The following is a 22,648-nucleotide window of genomic DNA, read 5'->3' on the forward strand; positions in this document are numbered from 1 at the left end:
ACAAACTGCAACCGAGGTATGTGCCCTTAGTGGGAACCGAACCTGGATCTCTCTGGACCGCAAGCCGACGCTCTAACTGCTGAGCCAAACCAGCCAGGGCTACCTGGTATTTTCTGATTTGTGGACTTCTGTAAGCTCCAAGAGAACAGGCACTCCACCCAGTACATGCAGCATCCCGTTTCTAGAACAGTACCTGCTAAATGGAAGAAGCTCCATAACTGTGCTTGGAGATAGATAATATTTCGAGTATCAAACGAGCTTCGTCCTCTGTGCGCTGTACCCTGGGAAAAAGAAAGGATTGCCACTCATGAAGGAGCAGGGTGCATACAGAGAGGAGACAGTCTGTGTGTAAGTCATGCAGAGTATGAGCAGCAAGAGAAGCTGCAAAGAGCAGGAACAGAGCTGCAGAAATCTATAAAGACCTGTATTTGAAAACCGTGTCTCTGACTTGAGTCAAGGTCAACCTGAGTTTTCACGGTGCCTCTATGATGAGCTGGGTTGACTCTCTAAGGGAGACACCCCAGCAAAGGTGGACACAAAGGACCAGGAAACAGGGAGAAAAGCCGACCCGCTGGCGTCTCTGCCTCTTCTTTAATTACTACCGGAGGAGAGGAGGGCAGAAATGGGGGAACAGACCTGGGGAGCTGCAGGGAAGCAGCAAGGCGGGAAGCCCTGTTCTGCAGTATGTGAGGCCATGTCACATCGGGAATGAAAGCTGCTCCCCCATTTTATGCACCAGGAATCCTTATCACCAACCAGGGCCATTTCAGGTGCCGGTAACATCCCTAGAGTGTTTTGTGACCTTTACTTCGTTAAGAAAAAAAAAAAGTTTAAGTATTTACTGTGACCAATGCAGCTGACAGAGAGGATTAGAAGTAAAAAAAAGTTACCTCCCTCTCCAATAGTGTCAGCTTTCAGTTCAGCAGATTGAGTTTAGTTTTTTCTTTTCTCTCTTTCAATAAAGAAAGGTAACACATTCACATAGTTCAAAATTCAAAAGTCACAAAGGGGTATAGAGTGAAAAGTGCCCTTAGACCCACTGCTATTCTCCACATCCCTCTGAGGTCTCCTTAGAGATGACCAGTGTAAACAGATCCTTGTATCCTTCCAGAAATATTCTTTTCTAAAGTGGGACCAGAAGTACTCAGAGCACATGCAGAGGCTTTTCCACTAAGTGAGCCAAGGCTAAGGGCTCTGCTCTTCATTTTCACTGGTAAAGAAACTGCAGTAATAGGAGCCATCAGGACTGGGGGAGGGAGGGATCTCCTCTCCCCGTTCATTGGCAGATCACTTAGCGTGAAAAAGAACTGTGGAGGGGATAGCATGTGGTCTGCCAGGTGTCAGGTGCTTTTAATCTAGGACAAAGCTAGTCTAGCTTTAAAGAACGATGGCTAAAGACACGGAATAGATATGGCAAAAGAAGTCATGGCTGTCATGTGTGATAGAGAATAACATTTTAATGTGGCAGATAAGGGCCTTCTCTGAAGAGGTCCTTGTGTGGGGTGTAAGTTTGGAAGAAGAAAGCTGTTTTATGTAAGCCACCCAAGGTGTATGTTTGTTAAGGGGGGAGGGTTGTTACTTCACAGCTGAACTGCGGAGGTCCAAAATCAAAGAAAGAACAAAACAAGACAGCTAGATGGCTCCAGGTGGCATGCCAGGAGACTGACAATCAAAGAACGGGGCCCAGGTCTGGGAATTAAGTTAGAAAGGATCTGACATTGCCCTTTGGAGGGAGGCCCAATTATGAAGGTGAAAGACTTCAAAGAAGTAGAGGAGGAAGGAGATGGCAAATTAGGCAGCTCCACACAACAGAAGATCCAGCTGAACCTACTTGGCAATGGGATTGTCTTCAAAAAGAAATTGGGAAAGGGCAGAAGGAAATGGGTCTGGAGCCTGACTACCTGGGCTCAATCCCGACTCCAATACTTTTTAGCAGTGTGAGCCCAGGCAAATTAAACTCCTTGTGTGTCAGTTTCCCAATAGAGATAACACACAACTATAATAATAGTCTCTAGTAGGGGTGTTGGGTGATCGATTGAGTTACTCTACAATGAGGGCTTAGAACAATGCCAGGCACATAGCTAACTCAGTGCTTTTCAGCCACTGCTACTTTTAATAAAGGCCTGTTCAGGCCTGTTTTGCTGGCACAGAAGTACCTGGTGATGAATCTGGAAAAGCAGAATCGTAGATGGATTTCAGATAGTGGTAGGAGGGACAAGGGGAGTGAACAATAGCACAGCAAGAACACACCAGGAAGGAGGAGGAAAAAAGGGTCCAGGGTGGGGCCATTTCAGAGAAAACAGCCTCCTTGTTGGTCTACCTGTTCAAAGCTAGACGGTGTAAGGGAATGGCTCTTGGAAAATAAGTGGAGAGAGTTTATTTGCAGTTAAAGAAGCATTCTTTAAAGAAATGTGCGCCCAGTTAGCGCACACATTATATTGCTAAGGAGGGTGGCCAGGCTACATAGAAGGAACCTAAGATCTGTAAGTCAGGAGAATTGGGTTCTAGTCCTAGCTCTGCCCTAAATAGCTGATGCCATATGGAGCCAAGTCAATGAACAACTCTGTCATTTTAAGAAGGGGCCAGAACTAGTTCCGAACCCTTAGGAGTATTCAACATCCTTTGATTCTAATCCAGGGGCAGGGTTTCAAGAGAATTTAAGAAGCCTCAAGTCCCCTCCCCTCAAAAAAAAAAAATCTGTTAAAACTAAGCGTTTCTGGGGGTTCCTTTCCTTTTCTCCAGTCCCTTGCCAAAAGGGGCAAGATTTCTAAAATGCTGGCAGTGGGAGAGAGCCACCTCTTTTTCTTTCCCCATTCAATTCAGGCAAGTTTAGGTTTTCACTTCTTCCTGTGGTCTGCCTAGAGATGCTTTCAGGTCGGAGGAGGACGAAATAATGAAAAAAAAAGGGAGGTTTGCTTAAAGGAAACAAACTGTTTTTGATAGCCCGTAATGAGTTCAGGCTCCAACGACCCATTTCACAAACACTGCCCTCGAGGTTGGCATCTGGCCCAACGAGGATTATGAGATCCTGACTCATTAAGGACTCAGGACAATGGACATAATAATAGGCTGTCTCCTAGAAATGGGCAACAGGAAGCACACACGCCCTCCAGTAAAAGCACCCCAAATCAGATACTGGGTCAGGGGCACGCACGGGTTGTAAAACCCCTGGCTCTGACTCCATGAGCCTGGGGGAAGGCCTGGTTATTTAGAAGAATCTTCAGTCCCGCAGCTAAGACATGGCTGCTTGTCCTAGCACCATGAACCTGCGTCCTGTTTGCTTGTCATCCTGTCAGTCATGTTCCGTTTTAAAAAAAAAAAAAAAATGCAGAAAACCTGAATTCAGAGCATCGAATCCTGAGCTTTTTCCAGAGGCGAAGCCCGTATCACCAGGAAACTGTAATAGTAAACCTGGCCTGGATACCGCGCTGGGAAGCCTCCAGCCAGCCCTGAGGGGTCCGCACTGCGGGGCGCAAAGCCACAGCTTCAAACCAAACGTTTTCAGCACCAGCCAATCGCTGGCCGCGGCCCTTCCAGAAAAACGATAAACCTCTACGGGAAGTAAATGACATTAAGGCCAGCCTATAGGCGTGGGAAAAGCTGAAGGGGCGGGGTCGGAATGTACCAATAGTATCGAAGCAGTTGTTGTTAGGAGGAAGAGAGACGCCAGCGAGCGTGCGTGAGGCCGCTCCTGGGAAGGCGTGCCAGGAAGCGTGCAGAGCCAATGGCCACGGTGGGCGGGCGGCCAAGCGCGTGCGCACTGGGATCTGGGGCTGCGGGCGGGAGGCGGGAGGGTGGAGGAGGGGATCGGGCAGGAACGCCGCGGAGCTGCTGCCGCCGCCGCAGCAGCCGCCGCAGCGAAGAGGCCATGTTGTGTGGTGTGTGGGGCGGGGGGAGGAGGAGGAGGGAGTAAAGCCGAGAGAGGAGACGGGAGAGAGACACCACACACACGGCACAAGATGGCCGGAGAGGCAGCAGCACCCCGAGCTGTCAGGCGTTCTGCCGCGGCCGCGGGACCCGCCGGCTGGCGGGGAGCCGCGCCCGGGCGGCCCTCAGGCACGCGGGGCGAAGCGGCCGCGGCTGAGACGAGATCGGCCGCGCGCCGGGGTCGGATCCCGCGGCAGAGGCTCCCGGAATGGCCGGGCCCGCGACGCCGAAAGCGCCGCTGCGGTAGCGGCCGCGGAGGCTCCCCGGGGCCCCGGCGGCTCGACCCGGCGCGGGCGAGAGGCCCGGCGCGGGAATCCCGTGCGGGCGACCTCGAGGTGCCGGCAGCTGCGCTCGGACCCGGTAAGTGGCTCCGCGGCCCCTTTTATTGTCCTTTGTCCTTGGGAGGAGAAGCAAAATGTCCTTGAACGTGCGAGCAGGAGGGGGTGGCGGGCTGGGCCTCTCCGGCCGCCTCTTTGAAAACCCTGCCGGCGTCGTAGGCTGGCTCCCCGAGCGGGAAGCGCCTCGGCGCCGCGGGGCCCAGGGCCGGGGGGCGCGGGGGACCCCGCTGCGGACCCTGCGGTGTGCGGGGGGCGGCCTCACTGCCCCGACCGGCCCCGCCGGGAAAGGGGCGGCGGCGGGGAACCGCCGGCGGGAGCCCGAGGGGGAACCGCGCGAGGAGAGCCCCTCTCTGTTCCGGTGAGTTATTTTGATAATTGAAGGTAAAATTAAAAAAAAAAAAAATTAAAAAAAAAAATCATTTTCAGGGTCTCCACCGGGAGAGCTTTTTTAACCCCTTTCCGGAAAGGTGGGAACTCATCTTGACGGTCGAGTTTAACAGAACAATGGAAGCCCTGGCTACGTTTAAAGAAAAATAAAACTTGTGTGTGTGTGTCTGTGTTTTTTTTTTTTTTTCCTTCTCCTTTTGGGTGTTGGCTCTTAACTCTTTCCAAGCCGATTTTGCCCAGGGCTGCCGTGCTCACCGAGGAGAAGGGACTGGCTGGGGCTGAAACCTTGGTGACGTTCAGGTTGTCTTTTAAAATGCAACTTGGAGGGAGGAGTGCGTCGGGTGTTTTCAGAAATTGGGAAGCCAAGTTGACTGTGATGTCAAGGAAGTCGATTTTAATCACGGTGCTAGAGGGTGACGTTGGGCTCATCGAGTTTAACTGACGACGTTCTTGGAGAGTCTGATCCTTGGATGATGATTCCAAAATAACACTTTCCGAAAGGTCCTACGGAGCCGCTATCTGGACCTTATCCCACCTGAGCGGTAGAACGTACTTGAATCAGTTCCTAGACTTTTAAAAGTTGAAGCTCGTCATGTTGTTCTTTAAAAAATAAAATAAAATAAAATAAAATCTCTGTTATCACAAGCCACGGTCGAGAAAACTTTTACCAAGGGATATTTTGACACCACATCCCTTTGTGAAGTTACTTTCTCGCAGGGTAAATATTAAAGTAGGGTTGCTCTCAGTAATGGGCGAAGAAGAGGAGCCATATTTGTTGCATTTGTTGCATGCCTGAAAATCCAGATATTCTTAAAACCGAACAGTATTTTAATATAGATTGGCTTCAAGAAATTTTGCAGAGTCCTCTGTGTATGACATTGAAAAAAAATGTTTGAGAGGGAATTTTAAGTTGAATGGTCTGAACAAACCACAAGCGCAAAAAACCTTTGTGTATTTTAGAATATATTTATCTTTCCTTCTGCGGTAGCTCTTCTGTGTTGTAAAGGTGCAGATTTACGTAAAAACACTGTTGGGCAATTTTACCTAGGACTTGTAAGATCAAAGATACTGCTGTAATCCACCGCATTTCTGACGGTATTTTTGTCAGTAAAATTGTTTTATTTCCGTGTAGCGTTCATATAGTGCTACATGTTACATCAGTTGCGCATATCTTGATTTTACAGATTATGTTGTTTAAGTACCCGTTTTGTGTTTTTCAAACTAACATTTTTGAAATTTTTTGAGTACTGAAAGTAGTTTTAAATGAATATTCTGAATCTGGTGTTTCAGAATCCTTTTTGAATAGTGAAATGCAAAATAATTGCTGGTAGTTTAACCTCATAAGATCTTTTTACAGGACTAATGTGGGAAGGGAGAGACTGAAAGTGTTCAAGACCCTGGTTTGAAATTGAATAAATGTCACAGATATTACATGTTTGAAACTTGCCTAAAAGACAAAGCTAATATCTCACTTGATGAGATCAAATAACTTGTAGTTTAAAAATTAAAAGTAACCAGTGGCCATTTTAACTTCACTAATTTCTCCTGGAAGAGTAAATTTTCAATTACTCATAATTTTAAAAGGTATTTTTAGGTGGCAAGGGAAACGTTAAGATTCTTGTCTTTAAAAATGGTAAAGTTTTCCTTTGTTTTATTTTGTATTGCCTGTCATCAGAAGAAGATGAAAACAAGGTCATAATCTTAAATCTGTCCAAAGATGTAAATCTTCTGTATTTTTTTATTTAAATGCCTTAATCACAAGTGTTAGTCCATGCAACCAAAAGACGAGGAAAACAAAGACTGATAGATGTTAAGATAAGAAATAACTGCAACCTAAAATGTACAGGTAGTGTGTGGATGATCTGTCTCATAAATTTATCCGTAGATCGTGTCTGTGGAATATTTTTTTCTCATTGTTTCATTATACTGAAACTTAGGCCAAGAAATGTTTAAAAATCAAAACATTAACATCATCTTCCTTTTTTTTTTGAAGGTAACTTACAAGATTAAAATTAAATTTGGTTGATGATGGTTCTGAACAAATACAGCTCTTTTATTTGAGGTAAGACTGGGTAAATTTTTATTACTTTGACATAAAAATAAGCTTACTAGGTTTTGTTTTTGTTCTTTGATAATTTGTATTTCCAGTAAGTAGTGAATATGAATATGAGTAAATATCTGAAATAATTTCACAAAGCCTTTAAATTATTTAATTGGATAGAAAGTATACATGCATAGCCATTGTAACTTAATGTGCCTTTTGAATAGTTTAAAATACTGAAGAGCCTCTACGCCTTTGTTTAATTCTGGGAACAAGAAAAGACTGATTATATTTTGAGCAAAACCATGAACACTTTTCTTTTTAGCTCTCTAATATACTGTGCAAACAGTTTTGATCTTCTAAATATGTAAATAAATAAATTTATTGGGAAATTTGAGCTAGTTTCTACTACTTCTAATAGATTTTAGGGAAGAACATTTTAAAAATCAGGTTTTGAGAACATAGATTTTAGTTTTTGTTTCTTTTATATAATAAAAAGTTTTAAAATACTTGTCCTTACTTGCTATTGGCTGTTGCATCAATAAATTGTTTAGACTATTTTTTTTCCCCCCAAAAGATAAACTATTCTGAAGACTGAGACCGTGGAGTTTTATCTGAGGATAAAGGAAATCTTTGCGGAAATCTATATTTTATATAGCAAGTAAGTAAATGTTTTTATCTGCCATCTGAAATTTTAATAGCTACTACCATCTGAGTAGGAAAATATCAGTAAAGTTTGTCAATGAAACATAAACTGTAGACTGTTTCTTTATATTGAAAAAGGGATGAGAAAACGCCCATCAAATTCCATTTTTTTACATCAAAGTGCTTTTGTATTAATATTGAAACAGTTGATACATGTAGTTTCTATCAGAACAATAAGACAATAAGTACTTTCCAATAAAATGGTGCTTCAGGATTAGGGGTAAATCAGTTTAGTCTTCAAAATTATCTTTATGATCTGAAGTGTACATTCCTTTTGGTGATACTGATCACATTTTAGAAATGGCCTAGAATTTTGCATTTGCAGATCTTAGCATTCTTAAATGAACTATATTTCAAAAACTAAATATAAATTTTCCCATTCTAGTTGCTACTTAATGGATTTTAAATAGTCATTTTACCCATTTTTATGAGTTTGCAAACATATAAAAATGAGTTATTTTACGGAAACTAGAATAATGCATCTAAAGAGACCTCCATAGCTTAGTAATTATTTTTAAGTCATAAAAGGAAGAAGTAATATTCAATATACATACAATGATTTTACATCTCAAAACTGGATATGTGAGTGAAAAAGTACATCCACTGATATTTTTCAGAAAATATTCTTGATTCATAAGTTACTGCAGAATGTGAAAATTAATGTCAAGCTGATATTAGTAAGGATTTTCCAGAGAAAATATGTAATACAATAATAGATATCTTGGGGAATTTTAAGAATAGCCAAATAACCATTAATTAATATAAGGGCAAGTTTACCTTGGTTCTTGAAATTTATGTGGAATCTTTATCTATTGGTGTTTGCTTATTCTGTTGATTCTCAAATAGACGATAAGGGTAATATTTTTCTTGCCGTTGCTCTAGTTTAATTTTTCCTTTCCAATCTTTTGCAGCTTGATCAAATTTGTGTTTATAGTGTACAAAAGAAAATGGAACATTAGACCTTTAAACATAGTGTTTTAAAGATGTAACACGCAAAAAATTAAAAACATATTTTATCCCCAGCTTCTTTAACACAAATGTCAATGTTAGAGTTTCCTCTATGCAAATGATTGGATATTAGATTGTCATTCACATGTTGTTGGCCACTTATAAAAATTGAGAATTGGGCCTCTTAATACACAAGTGTATGTGAAGTATAACGTAAACATAAGTATAACTTGGCAATAAATTTATAATGGCCTACAAAAGGTAAAATTTAACCCATAAAATATGAACTGTTGAAGGTTAGAAATGTTAAATGGAGATTTTTATCTGTTTTTTAGTATCAATAATTACAGAAAAACCTAAATGATATAGTAACTTCTATATTAATCTCCAAACTAATGGAATATAACTTTTTATCACCCACAAGATAAAGGATTATATAATAGGTCACATTTTAAAAACGTACTTCGACCTTCATGATAGTGCTTATATTCTTTGTTTTGATATTTGCTGCTTGAGCCAAGCTTGAATAATGGGCGGTGATATTTTTGATGGACAAAAGTAATAGATACATGAAGACAAATATAAATGTAGATACTATTATATTTCATGAGAAAAGTAAATTATTTAGTTTTCTGCTTAGAGGATTAAATATTTACATTTCTTTTTTTTTTTTGTTGAGTCACCGGAAGATCTTTTATGTGTATAGAGAGAGAGAGAGAGAGAGAGATACACACAGACAGAGACCTCACTGGAGGATCTTTTATGTAAATAGAGAGAGAGAGAGAGAGAGAGACAGAGCGCGCGCGCGCTCGCGCTCTTTCTCTCTGATTGGTTGCCTCCCCCATGTGCCCTTGACCGGAAATCAAACCCACCACTCTTTAGTGCTCAGGTAGACACTAACCATTAAGCCACAGCCAGGACTACTTTTAATTTATCATTTTGAACTAAGTCTTAAGTCATAAAAAAAATTTCACCCCATCAAGTTGATGATTGGGTTGGATTGTGTTTGTTATAGTACTAACTGTTTAAAAAATCTACCTCAAATTCCACAGAAATGCAAGAAGCCATGCTCATAATTAATCACAAGGTTTTTGTGAACCACGAAATGACACTTTGAGGCTAGATTACGTGAAAATGGTAATTTTGAGTATAAAATTTTTCAAGTTTAATTCACTGTTAATTCAATATCTTAATGAAAACACTGGAACTGTGGACAGCCAATTACTTTACTTTTTCTCCTTTCAGTTTTAATTCTTTGTTGAGGGGCAAGCATAAGGGGACAAAGATAATTTGAGGACATCTCTACCTTCTACATTAATGAGAGGTACAGGTGTCTGATAGAGTGGAAAATATAACTAAGATCCAGCAATCAAGAGACCCAGCTTCTAATGTAAATTAAATTAGCCCTGTAGTGTTGACATTTTATTCAGTATATACCTTAGTCTCCTAGTTAGTATAAAGTATCTGGAGTTTCCAGTCTTTTAAGATACCTTTTAGCTCTTAAGTTCTGCAATAAAAATAATAGGTAAGGAGTATCTAATTCTCTTAAACTAGAGAATGGTTTTTGTAATTTTTGCATTGCAAATCATGTAATTTTGTGTTGAAACTATTTGAATAACATGAGACCTGGGCAATTGTTTACCTGGCGTTCTTAATTTTAGCCATTTTCAGATATTAATAAATAGTATATATGAAGACATTGGAAAATTATCTTAAACTAAGGTGTTAAATTGTCTTTCAATAATTAAGATTTAGAATGCTGTAATAAAAGCATTTGGAGTTTTAAGAATAATTATTTGATTAAATATATTTAAACTTTAGGCCTGGTTGGGGTAGTTCAGTTGGTTAGAACACCATTCCTATAGCCAAGGTTGCAGGTTCGATCTCTTGTCAGGGCATGTACAAGAAGCATCCAATGAATGCATGAATAAATGGGACAACAAATCTGATCCCCCCCACCCCCGTCTCCCTCTCTAAAATTAAAAAATAAGTTTATTGTATCTGATGAAACATTTGCGGCTGACTATTGGGATTATAAATAATATAGTTTACATGTCTGGCATAATTAATTTCCTTTAAGAAATCTCTATACTTCAAAGATAGAAATCCTTGTTTTACCAGATAACCTTCCCTTTCTAGATTGAGTGCTTAATTCAAACTTTATTTTCACATTGGCTGTTACTTCTGAGGGTAATTTAGATTCAAGGATGTTATAAACCTTATAAATAAAAACTGTGACTTGCCCTGATGGGTTTTGCAAAGTGGTTATAGTGTTGGCCCTCCAACCTAAGGGTTAAGGGTTCAATTTCTGGTCAAGGGCACTTGTCTGGGTTGCAGGTTCAACCCCCCCACCCCCCACCCCGTTTGCAGTCATGCAGGAGGCAACCGATCAATGTCTTTCACATCCATGTTTCTCTCTCCCCCTCCTTTCCACTCTATCTAAAAATCAATGGAAAAAGATCCTCCGGTGAGGATTAACAAAAACAAACAAACAAAAAACTATGACTTGATTTTTTAATATAACATTTAAGTAGCATTTTTTTCTACAACAATTTGATTTATACATTGTGTAAAGCTAGATTTGTGGTTTGAAAAACAATCCTTGCCCAGCTGATGTGGCTCAGTGGTTGAGCATCCACCCATGCACCCAGGTTGTGGGCCAAATACCCAGTGGGGGGCATGCAGGAGGCGGCCAATTGATGTTTTCTCTCATTGATGTTTCTCTCCCTCCTTCCTCTCTTTCTAAAACCAATAAAGAAATAAATTTTAAAAACAGGAATAAAGAAAAGCAATCCTTTGCTTTTTGAAACTAAACCATTTATCTAAATGGAATATTTCCCAAAGAATTATACTCTTGATACTATTATAAGAAAAGCACAACTGGCTAATGATGATAATATAAGACTTGACTCAAACTGTCTTTGCCTTTTTGTTTTAATCCTCACCTGAGGACATTTTTGCATTTAGCTTCAGATAGAGTGGGAGGGAGAGAGGGAGGAAGAGGGAGAGAGGGAGGAAGAGCGAGAGAGAGAAACATCGATGTGAGAGAGACACATTGAGTGGTTGCCTCCCACATGACCTCAACCTGGGCCAGGGACAAACTGCAACTGAGGTACATGCCTTTAGGGGGAACCGAACCCAGGTCCACAGGTCGATGCTCCAACTGCTGAGCCAAACCGGCAAGGGCTGTCTTTGCCTTTTATTAGAATTTTGCTTTTTATAATTTCATATGAAATGAGAATTTATAATATTGCAAAATATTAAAGATAGGTAGAACATGAGCAAAATTAATAACTTTTATGTCTGCTTAAGCTGATCTTGGCTTCTTCCTCCTTCAAAGGAAGGCAAAGTACTATTTTGTGAATTTTTGGGAAGGAGCCAGCATGGTAGATTGCATCAGTGCTAGCACAAAGTGAGATCCAAGTCCTTTTCTGTATTTGGTGGAGGCTAAATCCAGAGGTACATACTCGTATTAGTAGGTAGCTTTTTATTTTGAATAAGCACTTTATCAGACCATTGTGACATTTCTTTCACAGATATTCCTTGATCAGTTCCACCCTTCTCTTAGGGGTTATGTCAGTTTATTTCACTGGGTTGATTTCAGATTTGTCTTTATTCAGAAAATCCTCTTTTACTTATAAGGTCTGATTAAATTGGAAGCTTAAAAATAAGTAATGCTGTGTTTCTTGTAAATTGCTTTGTTGCCTGTTGGGAGGATATTTTGGCACCTTACTCTAAAAGGTAATTTTGAAGATTTTTGCTGTATTGGCTATGATTGGTTAAGACCCCTAAAGGGATTTAGATTTGGTAAGAAAATCAGGAACTGGCTTTATAATTTGAAAATTTAAAACCTTAGCATGGAAAAGCATTTGGGTAGTTCAGTTTAACTTAAATCCTAAACTATTTTTTTGCATTCTAAAAATTTTTAAATTACCATACTTAAATACTGAACTTTTTTTTTTTTAAATACTCACTTGAGGATATTTTTCCATTTATCTTCAGATACAGAGGGAGAGGGGGAGAGAGAGAGAAACATCCATGTGGACACTTGACTGGCTGCCTCCCCAATAGCCCCGACCAGGCCTGGGGACAAACCACAACCGAGGTCTGTGCCCTTGACCAGAATGGAACCTGAGACTCATTGGTCTGTGGGTCCACACTTTAAATGCTTAGCCAAACCGGCCAGGGCGTGAATACTGAACTTTTAAACAGCTTTTTTGGTAGCTCAACATATTGTGATTATCATAATCATACTTTGGAGCAGGAGTGACTGAAAAGTTATTTACCCATATTCAGAAGGTATCGGAGATATAGGAAACAACTCTTCCATAGTTAGTTTATGAAGTATTTCAGTCTTAACTAGTGAAAATTATTGGATATATTTTTGTTATCAAGTACGTATTTTAGAAAGGTTAGTGTTTGAGTTAAGTAGATCAGTACAGTTAGTAAAAGTACTTTGAAATTGTGCCTAAGGGGTCCTGTCTAATACTTTATCTTAGAACAGTGTACATGTTAATGGGAAATAATATGATAATATATAAAGTGAGAAAACATTACCTTGCAGGTAGGTGATGGAATTTTCCTTTAGAAGATTTAAAGGTAGATGAGGTGAAAAACCAGAAGATAAAGTAAGTTTGTAATGTTAAGGAGTGATGTTGGCTCTGCTAAACAGCTAGGTCTCAACCCTTGCTACCTATTACATCTACCTAGGGAGCCCAGGTTGTTACCTTCTATGTTGGAGTTCTTGAGACTGAGATTTAGACTTATTTATGTGTTTTCATAGTGACTTACTTTATAGGTGAGACCCTCTGTATAGCCAAATTTAAGATTCTCTGGGGTAGAACTTTTTATCTTCTGCTTGGACTATATTGTCCATAAATACACATATGTCTTGGTCTTCTGACAAGTGATCGTTACAAGATGTTTCTGAATAAATCATGGCATATTAATACTGTATTTTTTGTGTGTATAAAATTATATTCTTTCTGTTTCCTACAGAAATGTGATTCCTGAGACTGAATCTCTAAAGGGCCCATACAACGTAATAGATGTTGGTGGAAGCATTTAGTAAGTTATATTCAATTTACATGTTTTATTTGCTTTTAATTTTAAATATGACTGGAAATTTTGAGTAACTGAATCAGAATTGTAAAAATACAGAGGAATTTTAGTGAAGCTCGAAGCAGCACAAAATTATAGAAGTAACGGTTAGATGTGTGTGAAGTTCATTATTTATATTTTGCTTATTAATTTATTCGAACCTATTATTTTCTACTTTCTTCACTTAAACTGAGGCAAGAAGTACAGTGCAGAGAAGCCCACATTTGAACATGTTTCTAACACCACCATAGATCTGGGTGTTGGTAAACTCCCCTGAATTTTTGTTAATAAAGTTTAATTGGGACATAGCTATGCTTTTTCCTTTATGCAGTGTCTGTGTCTGCTTCCCCAGTGCAACTGCAGAGTTGAGAATAGTTGTAGCTAATGGTTACAAACCCTAAAATATTTACTGTTTTGTCCTGTGGAAAAGCTTGCCTACCCTCGTCCTAGATCCATCTCGATTCTCAACTTTACCCTAACTATGTAGAAATCAGAAGTCCTTTGGTTCTCTCTCTTGGTAGTAGAACATACTTTTTAATGGATTCCTGTGTAGTAACTCTAATAAACTAAGTAATTCTGAACTTCCTTTTAACTTGAAGACCTAACCAAAATTTCTTCTCACAATGGGGCTGTGCTTTGATATTAGAAGACAATTACTATGGAATAGTCTTTCTAAGTACCAACCTGAGAAATACTGGGAAAAGAGTTAGTGTTAAGGCTGTATAAAGGAATTTGGATGAGTTCTCAAAAGGGTTTATTTATTACTGACACAATTTTAGGTATGATGATTACGTACTGGCTGTTTCTTAAGTATACTTATTTTTGAATCACATTTGGGAATCTAGATTCTAGATGATAATTTTTGCTTCTAATTACTACTTCAACTTCCAATGTATAAATGGCTATTAAGGCCTGCCAAGTAGTACATTTTTTTTTGGATGGGGCATGGTCAGGGGGTAGAGATGATAACTTTTCTAATGTAGTACAATGACTGACCTTGTCTTATATTTTAGAGATTAATTGCCTGGCATATAGTGGATGCTCAATAAATACTTGTTGATTTATTATATATAGTTTCTATTAATCATTATTTATCAACTAGTTTTTTGGGTCTAGTTAAAAATCAAAGTGAAATTTATTATTGAAACATGAGTTTCAGTGCTTATGCTTTAATTACTAATTTTTTGGTGTGCCTGAAAGTGAAAGCTTCGACTCAGTAAAAAGTAAAACTCATTGAAACTATAACTTTCAGTCTCTTAAAACAGTTTTAAACTAATAGGGGCAATGGGGAAGATTTGATTTGATTGCAGAACCTTTAAATAGGATGACTCAGTTATAATTAATCTACAGTTGGCTGGTCTTTCTCAGATCATTTTGTAGTTAGTTTTTATGCCCATTTTGTTAAGACTCAGATTTGTTAATATATTGTAATATAGAGGATTTGAGCTCTTCTCGGATAGTAAGACAAAAGATGTGAATTTTCTATTAAATGTTTTCAAATTAAAGACCAGTACAAAGAATATTGAAATCAAGCCGTAAGCACCAAACCTTAATTATAAGATAGGAAGGATCGATCAGTTTCTGCTCTGGATTGTAACTATATCCATCTGTCCCTATGGTTTTGCAATAAGTGTTTTAGTTTTAAGACCATTTAATAAAGTGTGGCATTATTAGAGCCCGCTGTTTTTAAAATTAAGAGTCAATAATCACTTCTTTGTCCTTGTATTTCTCCCTGTACTCCACATTTTTTTGCTGTTAGAAATTGAGGATTTGTTGGGAAGTAGAGGTACAGAGATGGCTTTTGGGAGAGCACCTCTTAAACTCAGTTCTGTAATGAACCATTTTCTTGCATTTCAACTAACAGTGTTTTATTTTACTATGTCTCAGTGGTTTTGGAATAAATTTACTGAATTAGAATCTAAAGAGCTCTCCTTGCTCAATTTTGTTAATTTTTGTTAATATTTGGGAATTTTAAGAAGTAGCAGTTATTTCCTACTTTTTTAAACATAGTAGCCTTTACCTTTGCTTGTAGGATTTACCTCAGAACAAGCAATTTTTCATAAAAAGAAGGCATAAACTAGTGAACAGCATAGTAGAAAAGTCTAGCTTAAAGCTTAGCTTGTATGTGAAATAGTGAAAGGTCTGGATCTGTTTGATGATGGAATTCTAGATCAAACCATCACCTCTTTGTGTCTGCAGCAATTCACAACGTTTTGGAAGAAACATGGAATAGTAGGGCTTTGATATCTAAACCCTACTCAGTTTTTTTTTTTGTACTGATACTTTAGTGCAAGACTATACATTCTTTTTTTTTAAGTAGAAAGTGTTTTTTCTTTAAATAATTGACTCCATGATTTTATTTCTTCAGAGATTTCATTACTATTGGAATATAAGTTATTTGAATTTAGCAAAGTTAGTTTGTAGGCCCTCAGGTACTGTGGTTATTGTAGTTTATCGGAGTAATAGCTAAAATTTATTGAGGTCTTTCTGTGTGCCAGGTAATATAAATGCTATGAATGTCCTATCTCATTTAAGCCTCACTACTGCCACATGAGGTAGGTACTGCTATTACTATTTCACAGATGAAAAACTGGATTTTGTTACCAAGAATATTTCTAGGCTTACAGAACTGCCTGCTTTCTTCTTAGTGTTTTAACATAACTTTGCTTATTAGTAATTTTAGATTTTGTAAGAATTTGGAATTCCATGAAAATGAATGACTTACTCCTAAATCCCTCACTCTTCTTTTAGGTGCTTTAATGCTTGACTGAGCACCTTTACTTATTAACAAGATTCTCACTTTTGGCTTTTCATTGACTTTACAGGAGTGCAGATTGATCATGGTTTTTAATGTTATAGAGATGTCTGCTTTCTCTTCTAATGTTCTTTATTTCAACCCTCCCTTCTAACACCTTAAATAAATAACATATGTGAGAGCATGACTGATATATTAGTATTTTCTAATATCTATTTTTATCATACAAACTAGTGATTTTGTTGAGTAATTTTGGAATGATTTTAATGTCAGTAGTTTTTTTTTTCCCCAATAAAAAAAATAATAGGCTTTAAAAGGAAATTTTATATAAAGTCCTGATTTAAATTTTCCCTACTGTTCTGTGGCAGAAGAATATAGAGCATTGATTTATCATTTCATGTACTAAATTGAATAAATTGCACCAGTAGCCATTGAAATGATTGTAACTTGATATCAGTGCTTTAGTTTTATTGTTCATCATCATAGTATTTACTTCCCCAACTTCATTTAGAGCTTGATTTTGCATGAAAACAATAGAGATTGGGGCCCAGCCAGTGTTGCCTAGTGGATTGAACATTATCCCATGGACTGAGAGGTTCCTGGTCAGGGCACATGCTGGGGTTGCTGGCTTGATCCTCAGTAGGGGGCATACAGGAGGCAGCTGATCAATGTCTGTCTGTCTGTCTGTCTGTCTTGTCTCTCTCCCTCCCTCTCTCCCTCCCCCTTTCCCTCCCTCCATTCCTCTTTCCCCCTCTCCCTAAAAAAATCAATTAAAAACCATATTAAAAGAATAGAAATTGGGGGGAAATTGGTTTATAGTCAACTCTGCAAGAGGAATTGTTTATACAGTTCTATATAGAAGTGTATGTACCTTAATTTAAAGGAATGGACAATTCAAATGGAAGATATTTTACTGATGTAAGAACGAATGAGTTGTTTAGTTCTCCGTTTAGACTAGAGAGAAATGGGCAAAATAATGAAGCAGAAATATCTTGTTTATTCCCAATTTCATGACAGTCATTTTTTAATATGGGTGGTAGTGTGTCTTGGTTAACCATATAGTTTAAGTAGTTTTTTTTATTGTATATAGTAGACAACATATATTAATTATAGTTTATGATACAAGGTATTAACTACCTAATGAGCAAAAATGCTCTTATATTCAATCACCTTAACCTCTTAGTCACCTAGATTGTATCTCTATAAATTTAGTTTGAAAGCTGCAAAATTTATAGAGAAGACCAGGGCTAAAACTTATTTTTGCAATGATGTTGATTCTGATGTATCAGGATTATTTATTTAATGGTAAAATCACCTGGCTTCCTGCTTACTCCTTTAATTAAAATTATTTAGGTAATGCATTTGTTGTTTTAGGAGGAACACTTGATATTCTGGCAGTGGGAGTGTTTTATTTGTATTTAATTTGCAGTCTGATAGTATTTAATGGCAAATATCAAATAAACCAGGCTGATACTTTGCAATTTTTATAATTTTTTTTCTAGTGGCTACATTTACTGCATTCTTAGATATGTAGCTAAAGATGGTAGCATCTTTATTGTCTATTTGCGTTCTCTAAGCAAAATTAATTAACATCTATTGGACTGGAAAACTATGCTATGATCCACTGCTTTGGATTTTTTTTTTTTATCTCTTAAGATTCTTTCACATAATTAGTTTTATTTGAAGAAGCTTGCAAAGTTCTCTCATGGAGGTTTAATATCCATAGTGTTGCTGTAATTTAGCTTTTCAGGGTTTTTGAATTTGAATTTTTGTCTTCTCACAGACAGTATAACAATACCACATTTAACTAGTAAGTTTATCTCTTTGCTGCTGCCTTTTTTATGGTTACGTATGTATCTGATAGTAAAAGAACTTTGATTTTCTCATTGACAAGTTGTATGTGTATTTAGTACATACAACTTTAAAAAAGAGTTTCATAGTTTAAAGCTGTTACAAAATTAAAGCTTTTGTATATGGTAAGAGTATCTTCAAGGTGGGTGGATGTTCTGTTTGAAGGATTAAGATTATTGGTATTCCAACAGCGTTTTTTTCTTTTAATGTTTTCATCAAGCACCCAGTCAGCTTGAAGAGTCTCAAATGGACCCTACTACTGAAAAACCAAGATGGCAGTCCACTATGGGGAATAGAGGAAAATGGATTAATACGAGTGCTGTGATAATATACAACCAAGACAGGGTTCTTTTAACATGGATTTCATGAAATGAAGACAATAGGTTTCTTACCCAACACAAATGGACAGTGGATTTGACTTTCTAAAGACTTTTTGTATCATTAAAACAAGTCCATTTTTGGCATTTGGAGATGAAAAATGGTACCTTAACAGAGATGATAGTTTGTATGCCTGGAATTTTTTTCAGCTTGATTTGTATGAATATGACCTTGTGAAATGTTAACTTTTAATAAAATTTCTAACACTTTAAAATTTCTCAGTTTGGGCCTTTTTTTTTTTGAGCTGAAGATTCATTACATTAAATGTTCAGTTATCGCCGTAAATAACACTTTGGCCTTTACAGTTCCCAGCAGTGAAGTGTATTGAATAAAGCTGATAAAATGGCAGTGGTGTGCTGGAAAATATTTTACTTCGTTGATTAAGATTTCTCTCAACAAAGTTGTAAAAATTTATTTGTACTTTAAGAGATGGTCATTTGGTTGAAATGCTGTGTTATGTTTTCTTAAAATACCTTGCAAAATAACCAACCAATGGTTAATAATAGAATCTTTAACTTGCCACATGATTTTAATTTTAAAACATAATGCATTTTGTCTCAAAATTCAGGATGAGTGATAACAGCATTTTTCTGAGTTATTTTGTGTTGATGAAAAGTTTTTTTTTTCACCTGTGCTTCTTAATGTTGTAAATAAAATGTCTTGCAGTAGAATATTTATGTGAACAAAACTGATGCCTCCTGCTGTCTTTAGTTAGAGGAAGAAATGTTGGATTTATTAGGGAAGTATCCTTTAGGATATTCATGAAAGGCCTTAAAATCTTGGTGGCAATATTGTCTACAACATACTTTATGTAACTATAAAAGGAATATTCTGCATTTCTCTTATTCTGTACATTTAGTAACTTAGAGTAAATGAATCACCATGTCACAAGATGACATTTGATTTCCAGGTGAATATTGGCATTTTATTTATTGATAATCAACTGACACTTGTTTGTAAAGGTGTGTGGTAGGCTTTATTTTGTTAAACCAAATGAATTGTTGATAATATTTTCCCATTATACAGGAAAAATTAAGCTTGATTTTCTTTTTTTTTCTTGGTGAGAAATAGTTAATCGTACTGTGATTTGTGATTAATGTAAAATACTAGAGCGACACACATTCATTATCAGTGCATGTGCAGTATGTGTTCTCATTGACTAATTTGAAGTTGTTTGTATATATCAAAAGTGCAGTTTTGGATTTTGATTTTGGTACAAATTTATGTTGTGTAGAAAGTATGGAATTGAAACTGGGTTTTGATTATATGGGGTTTCCATTTACCTAGATGCAACTTGTTGCTTTTGTTGGGTATAAATTGAAAGTGGATATCCTTGGTGAAGAAAGGACATTGTTTTGGAAGATTATAATGTTGAGTAGGGAAAGTTTATTTGACTGTTTCATGGATGTGTGAATGTTTTCTTGGGTGCTTTCTCAGAAAAAGTGTTGAACAATTTGTTTTTGGCATTAGTATTAATTTTGTTTCCATAGATCTTCTGGTTTTGATGTTAAGGAGAATTTATTTGCCCAGTGACATTAAGTTAATTGTTATTAACTTAACCTTGTCCAAATGTAATCATACTTGGCAATTGATTTCAAATACAAGGGAAGAGTTTGGGGTATGTGTGTTGTGTTGGTTTTGGAGGTTGAGTATCTTGGATTTGTTATTTCAAGGTGACTATGGTAGTTCCATATTCTTGAATTAAATAACTTTGTTTTTTGCCAGAATCCATGAGGGAAGCAATATATTGTGATTATGAGATGTTTGGGTGGTAAAGTTTGGTGGGTTATATAATGGGTTAAAGAATTTTGTGAAAGTACAAAGAAAAATTGAGAATGTCCAATAAAAACTAGTTGCATTAATTTTTGCTCTAATGCAACTGAACACTAGGGAGGCGCTCTTGAGTTGTACCCCTTTCTTCCAGTTGGGGTGGAAAATTGCCCCTGAAACTGTGTTTAGATCATTTTTAGGTTTCCTAGAGAAGGCAAAACTGGAATTTAATTTAGGAAATTGATATTTTGCTTTTATTTAGAAATCTATTTTACCTAGGGTGGGGTCAATTTTTAAAAGGATTAGTACTAAAATGAGTTTAAAATTATTTAAGAATTATCCCTTTTTCAAAATGGCTTTATAAAACACCACTTCCTGTCCAGAGAGGAAGTTATTTTAGCTCAAGGACTGAAATATTTAGCAGATCTTTAGACAAAAGGAACAAATTACATTTCTCTCTGGCTTAAAAAGGGTGCTTGAGCCAGAGGGGGTTAAGAAACCCTCCCCCCTTCCCCTGATGGGGTGGTCTGGAGGGGCAGGGAGGTGTGGGGGTGGGGGTCCTTAGGCTCCCTGGGATGGAAGATCTTTTTTTTTTTTTTTTTGGTGGAGATGAAGGGGTGGGTCTATGGTACATCACCTGAGTTGTGGGGTAAATGTAGAGAGTGTCAATCAAAGGCAGAGCTCTCAGAGCTGGGAAGGAGGCTCTAGATGGCGGCTGTGCCTTAGAGAGAGCGCGCTCTGCTCCCTGCCTTCGCCTCACTTTACGCAACTTTCCCTAACTTTCGGGCCGCCTCAGGGGGCCCCCGCAGCCCCCTGCCTCTCCTAGTGACTTACTGGGGTCGATTCGAACCCTTTTTAGGGAGAAAAGCAGCTTTTAGGAGCTTTCTTTTCGTGCCTTGTTGGAAAGAAGCAGCCGTACTGAGAGCCCAGGTCGTTGTTTTTTCCAGCTTAGAAGCCATGGCGCACCTCCATTTTTGTGCGCTCTCCTAATGAGGTTTTTTCTTCCGTACCCCTTTTAGTATTAATTGTTGCTTTCTCTTTTTTGACCAGTTAACATATTTGAGGATTGTTTTATTTATTTTTCGCCTTTTAACGAAGAATTTTGTTTTTATTTTTAATTATTTGGGCTCTGATATTTTTCTACTAGATAGGACTCTTGCTTTGGACCTACTACATGGATCAGGTAAGTTCATGATCATTAGTGATGATTTTAAAGATTTCTGTGTTAAAGTTTGCTTTATTTTCTGTAAATATGAGAAATTCCTGGATGACGCAATAAGATACAGAGATTGTTATTTGTATCCAGTGTGTTACTTTAAGAAACTTTCCTTATTCATAGAGATGATTCCTCCTGGTCGGTGTATCCTGCTTTTTTTTTTTTTTTAAGGTAAAAATAGAAATATTTTGTTTTCTGGTGCTTACCGCTGTTGCATTATAACAATATCGTTACATGGTCAGGACTTTGTTCCTGGTAATAAAACCATCGATAGAAGCTGGGACCTTACCTTTCTTTCAACTTTTGACAGTAAATACCTGGGCACAGGACTTCAAAGCAAACACAGATTCCCCCTCCCCCTTAATATTTAAGAATTAAAAGATGATGAGAAATAAGGACAAAAGCCAAGAGGAGGACAGTTCGCCACACAGCAATGCATCGAGGTATGAGCTATCAACTTTCTTCCTTTTTTTCTTTTTTTGGGGAAACCTCAGCTTACATTGTTTACCTTGACAGGCTAGGGTAGCTGTCGGTGTTATTTTAAGTATTTTACTGATTTGGATTCGTTTTATAAAGCGTGACCTTGAGATTGCTAATATGCCACACCCTAATTTTTTGGTAGCAATTTATGAAAGTTGAGTTGACTTAAGGCCTCTTACAGCAGTCTAAAGGTAAGGTACCTTTATTCAAGGGGGCCTTTTTTGTAAACTACAGTTTTTCTGTCAATAAATTTCAGGTTTTAGGTTTTTGTGCTGTAGAAAAATGACCTTGTCGGTTTAGCCATTGCTGCATTGCACCATTTTACATACAAGGCAAATTTTGTCTTTGAAGAAACTAGGATACCCAAACTTGTAACTGAAGGCCATAGAGAAGCCTTGTGGTAGTAAATTATAGTAAATAGACGTTTGAGAAAGTTATATGAATGAAAAAATGTACATTTTAAAACGAAATTGCAAAAACGAGCCTTTGACTGATGCCTCTCAGTTTATATTTTTATTTGATTCTGTATTTCTTGTGATACCTTTGACATTTTAGGACATTTTTATTATGATTTATCAAAACCTTTAGTCGATGATTACATTTAATTTATGAAATTATGCCTATGATCCCAGAAACCCAGGGGTACTCTTAATATACTTCTGCTTTGTGTTTGTTACTGAGATTAAAATTGTATGTTTTACATTTAAAATACTTTAAGGTATACATTTGTGTGCTTATATTCAGACAATGCT

The 22,648-nt window shown here is 37.7% G+C and overlaps 1 protein-coding gene and 2 long non-coding RNA genes across 14 annotated transcripts in view; 2 read left to right on the plus strand and 1 right to left on the minus strand.

The window, feature by feature from the left end:
• The window catches only part of LOC118640999, a 70,329-nt gene extending 66,850 nt beyond the window's left edge, over positions 1–3,479 (minus strand). For both annotated transcript variants that reach the window (XR_004961502.1, XR_004961501.1), the window contains exons 1-2: positions 3,155–3,479; positions 194–281 (exon numbers count right to left, since the gene is read on the minus strand). This is a non-coding gene — a long non-coding RNA (uncharacterized LOC118640999). The remainder of the gene's footprint in view (positions 1–193; positions 282–3,154) is intronic.
• A 715-nt stretch (positions 3,480–4,194) lies between these two features.
• On the plus strand, positions 4,195–18,647 carry LOC118640893. 4 transcript variants are annotated; one of them, XR_004961484.1, is made up of 6 exons: positions 4,195–4,287; positions 4,692–4,952; positions 6,646–6,714; positions 7,271–7,354; positions 13,345–13,413; positions 18,273–18,647. It is a non-coding gene; the product is annotated as an uncharacterized LOC118640893 (long non-coding RNA). The 4 variants fall into 4 exon arrangements; XR_004961482.1 differs by lacking the exon at positions 4,692–4,952 and having other exon boundaries at positions 4,202–4,287; XR_004961485.1 differs by lacking the exons at positions 4,195–4,287; positions 4,692–4,952 and adding an exon at positions 4,563–4,623.
• A 2,168-nt stretch (positions 18,648–20,815) lies between these two features.
• The window catches only part of CHD2 (chromodomain helicase DNA binding protein 2), a 91,916-nt gene continuing 90,083 nt past the window's right edge, over positions 20,816–22,648 (plus strand). For 7 of the 8 annotated variants that reach the window (XR_004961470.1, XM_036277861.1, XM_036277867.1 and 4 more), the window contains exons 1-2: positions 20,816–21,383; positions 21,727–21,859. Coding sequence is in view for 6 of the 8 variants with exons in the window: in XM_036277861.1 (XP_036133754.1) it covers positions 21,798–21,859 (62 nt within the window). In the remaining 2 variants the exon portion in view is untranslated. Of the gene's footprint in view, positions 21,384–21,419; positions 21,860–22,648 lie in introns of those variants that run through there. The other variant, XM_036277862.1, reaches the window with a different exon arrangement.

Source organism: Molossus molossus, unplaced genomic scaffold (genome assembly GCF_014108415.1).
Source record: "Molossus molossus isolate mMolMol1 unplaced genomic scaffold, mMolMol1.p scaffold_m16_p_24, whole genome shotgun sequence".
Classification (NCBI taxonomy): domain Eukaryota; kingdom Metazoa; phylum Chordata; class Mammalia; order Chiroptera; family Molossidae; genus Molossus; species Molossus molossus.